Source organism: Cucumis sativus, unplaced genomic scaffold (genome assembly GCF_000004075.3).
Source record: "Cucumis sativus cultivar 9930 unplaced genomic scaffold, Cucumber_9930_V3 scaffold47, whole genome shotgun sequence".
Taxonomy (NCBI): Eukaryota; Viridiplantae; Streptophyta; class Magnoliopsida; order Cucurbitales; family Cucurbitaceae; genus Cucumis; species Cucumis sativus.
Genome location: NW_022279551.1, coordinates 124,617 through 128,820, shown reverse-complemented (window position 1 = coordinate 128,820; position 4,204 = coordinate 124,617). Strand labels below are relative to the sequence as shown.

At 36.1% G+C, this 4,204-nt stretch overlaps 1 protein-coding gene across 1 annotated transcript; it reads left to right on the top strand.

Moving 5' to 3' along the window:
• The first annotated feature begins 236 nt into the window (after positions 1–236).
• Positions 237–3,229, top strand: LOC116405935. The gene is made up of 3 exons (XM_031889678.1): positions 237–342; positions 2,714–2,958; positions 3,050–3,229. The coding sequence occupies exons 1-3, from the start codon at positions 237–239 to the stop codon at positions 3,227–3,229; spliced, it is 531 nt and encodes a 176-aa protein (XP_031745538.1).
• The last annotated feature ends 975 nt before the right edge of the window (positions 3,230–4,204 follow it).

Here is a 4,204-nt window from a genome sequence, read left to right as displayed (position 1 = left end):
CAAATAACACATTATATCGGTGGAGATATGCACGAGGTGCAAATCTTTATTTGGGTTGTTCTTGCTTGCCCATACGTTAGAGTCTTGCAAGCATGTGACAACACGATTTAGAAATTGGTGGACAACAAAGCACAAGACATATTTTAAGGATAATAGACACCATTTGGTGAGCACCCAAACTACTCAAGAATTGAGGGAGTAACCTAGGTGGTAAACATATTCATTTGGTTAAAGCAATGGCTCCTACCCTCCAAAAGGAGGCCAAGGAGCTTAGAGATGAAAGTGATGGTAGCAAAAGTGATCGTCATTGCAAGAGACCTTCGAAGAAAGCAAAGGCATTAGGTGATGATTTCTATCGAAGAAAGCAAAAGCAAAGGGTTTGTTTGGAGAGTGGGCAAAATTCTAGCTGGTGAGGAGAAAAGAAAAGACATGGGGTTCAGATTCGAGGGATTTTTCTTAATGATTGTTGGAAGAACAAAGAGATTGTGAGGAGATTTAAGGGTCATGACACAAATATTAAATCAAAAATGAAGAAATGGCCAACTGAATTTTAAAGAAAGTTTCACCTCCCTGTTTGCAGTTTTCTTGCTTATTTACGGAAATGTTGTAGAAAGAGTACACGATGAAATAATTCACTTTGTATTTTTCTTTACAAAGTAACCAATGACTTAAAACAAACACATTCCACAACGAATCACCAACATAAAATAATATGCAATAGAAAAGAAAGACCCAACTAATGTGAAACTAGAAGACACACATGTCCTCTATTAAGGTAGAGTCAAGGTAATGTAGAAAAATTGATTGCCGAACAACCAATTTTTCTTAAATCACCTCAAAATTACAAACTTTTTTCTGATATTCCAAACCACTTGCCAACTGAAATTTGCTTTTGACAGTATACAGTGCATTTCCTGAAATTGAATGCTCAATCAAGAAATTGAAAATGAAATTGGAAGTAGAAAAAAAATGGAAGGAAGAAAAATACCCAAAAAGTTCTTTGTATCATTATGAACCGAACGAACAAGCCCCAAAAAAGATGGGCAGTGGGATTCCCACTCAGATAAACTGCCTCCATGCTCACCAAAACATTCCTAACAAAGGATTCAGCTCCCTATCAACGATTATCACAACCCATATCTTTTAAATTCTTCAAAAACAATGCAATGAAATTAGAGCAGAAAAAAACAGAACAACAACTTTAAACAACAACAACTAAAAAATAAACCTTAACCCTTGATCCTTGCAATCCATTAGAACCGGCACTCGACAAGATCGAGAACAATCGATTCCCAGCTGCAGGTTTCAACATCGACAAAGAATTTCCGAGGGAAATCAAATTTTTGGAAATGGGTAGTAAAGAAAAATAAGGTTGAAAAGATTTTGTTTGGAGAGTGGGCAAAATTCTAGCTGGTGAGGAGAAAAGAAAAGACATGGGGTTCAGATTCGAGGGATTTTTCTTAATGATTGTTGGAAGAACAAAGAGATTGTGAGGAGATTTAAGGGTATCGTCACGAATGGCAGAATGTTAAATCACAAAAGACTATTGTTTTCTTGCTTCTTTATGGAAATGTTGTAGAAAGAGTAGAACGATGACATGGTTCACTTTGTTTTTCTATTTACAAAATAACCATTGACTTAAAAGGAAAGAATTTGCACCACAAATGACCATTAGAAAACAATATACATAAGAAAGAATAAAAAATACGCAGAAATTGAAAATGAAATTGAAAGTTGAAAATAAATGGAAGGAAGAAAAATACTCCAAAAGTTCCAAATGCATTACGATCAAGAGAAATTTGTATCAACATGAACTGATCGAATAAGCTCCAAAATGATTTTGCAGTGGGATTCCGACTCAGATAAGCAGTCTCCAGTCTTGCCAAAACGTTCCTAACAAAGGATCATCACACCCATAACTTTAAATTCTTAAAAAACAATGGAATTGACTCAAAGCAGAAGAAAACGAAAGAAAAACTCTAACCAACGATAAGAAGAAAATAAACCTTCACCCTTGATCCTTCCAATCCATTTGGGGGTTCAGCACTGGACATGATCGAGAACAATCAGTTTCCAGCTGCAAGTTTAGGCATGGACGAATATCTTCCAAGAAGGGAAACGAATTTTAGCGAAGTTTGATCTACCTGTTAGCAGTGTTCTTGTTTTTGTACGGAAATGTTGTAGAAAGAGTAGAACGATGAAATAAATCACTTTGTTTTTCTCTTTACAAAGTAACCAATGACTTAAGAAGAAGACATTGCACAACAAATGACCAATAGAAAATGATACGCAATAGAAAAGAATAAAAAAGAAAACAATATGCATTTTTGTTTTCAAATTCTTGGTCAAATCGCAATTCAGAAATGAAATTTGGTTCATTATCGACGATAATATGGTGAACTAAATAACATAAGTTTCAGAGTCATGGGAGAATAATAGCCTTGCTAATTGCTCAAACTCTGAATGTGAAGGCTTTTCCCATGTGAAGGAACCCAAAGAACCAGCCAAAGCAGCATGCTTCTTCCCAATGCAAGAACATTCAGTGTATCTTCTGATTATGTCCTGAATGCAGTAGGAAAAATGATATGAAGTTGTAATTCAAGCTAAGGTTTTGTTGCATAAACCAAAAACTTAGATGGATAAAACACAAAATGCATCATGTTCCTACCTTATGCCTACTACATTGCTAACAATACACTTACTGCACTCTCAGAGAAGGAACCAGAAATGGTTCTTGATGATCTGTTAAAATCTTTTGATGAAAATGTAATTAGTGCAAAGAGCGTTGATGATTCTAAAACAGAGGCACCTCATGCTAACTCGGATGTGCAATGCTTCTCTGAAGATGAAAAAGTAAATGAAGTTTCGAAAGATGATGATTTTGTGGAGATTTCTGCTGAGGAAATCAATGAATCTGACAAATCTTCTCTGCCTACTGAAGACTTGGATGTTACTGAAGTTCACAAATCGAGCATTGCAGAAGAATTTGGTATGGAATTTGAATCTCAACAAAATGAGTCTACCTGTGAATTGGAACATAAAATTGAAGAAGATGGTGAAGAAGAAAACACACGTGAATAACTCTGCTGAAGAACTGTCTCTTCCCCACGAAAATGTGGAAGAAGAAACTGAAGTTGATGGAGATGATGCCTTGAGCAGTGATGAAGAATCTTTGGAAGTGAAAGACGATCAAGATGAAAATGATCAGATTCCACAACCGGAAATGTAGCATCAGATGCTGACATTGAAGGAGACAAGAAGGAAACAAAAATGGAGAAAAGTTCCGTTCAAGCTGAAGAAGATGATACAATTATCAATAAGTCCATGGAGGAGTTCCCCGAGAATGTTTCTGATGATTTGGTTGATGTCAAGATCCAATGGAAAATGGAAGAAGAAACTCTTCCTAAAGACATAATTGTCGAAGCTATCGACTCACAACCAGAAATCCCAAATGCCATTGTTCAATGTGAGGAAGCTTTGGTGGAAATCACTATCACATCCTCCAACAACAATGCAGTTCAATCATTGGCAAACCAATTCCCTAGGCCAACAATAGAAGCCAAATCTCCCGTTGAAGAACAAACCATTAGTTTGCTAATGGACAACCCAGATGCTGAGGAAGAAGAAGCTGAAAAAGAACAGAACAAAGCAAAGTTCATTCAGTTAGTGGTGAAGAATGATAATACTAGCCTAAGGCAGCTGAGGAAGTTGTTCAAGGAAAAACTCCAACTTAACCATAAGAAGATGGAAAATAATAACATCAACACAAAAGTTGTTGGAGGTGGCGTGAAAGTGAGAACTGCTTTACAACCAGTGCCGGAAAACAGAATGACCGTGCATTAAAAGTCTAGAAAGAGAGAGCATCGTGCATGGTTCAAACTGTGGTTTGCCTCATGTTATTGATTTTGTGTTTGTTTTATTCTTTCCATGATGTATTTTGAGAGGAGGGAAAAATGAGGTAAATGATTAGTTTGTCTGAATTTTTGTTCATCAGTTCAATAATAAAAATGCTAGTAGTTTGTGTTTAAAAAAAAACAATACACTTACTGCAGCACCAAGATACAGGTTGTAGCCAAATTTCAGGAAAAAAATATATTCAGATTTTTGCATATCGAGAATTTGGTGAAACGCACCTTGAGTTTATTTACTCAACTAATCCACGAGAATTTGTGATATGAACACTCTTGGCAGAGGTCCATTGACT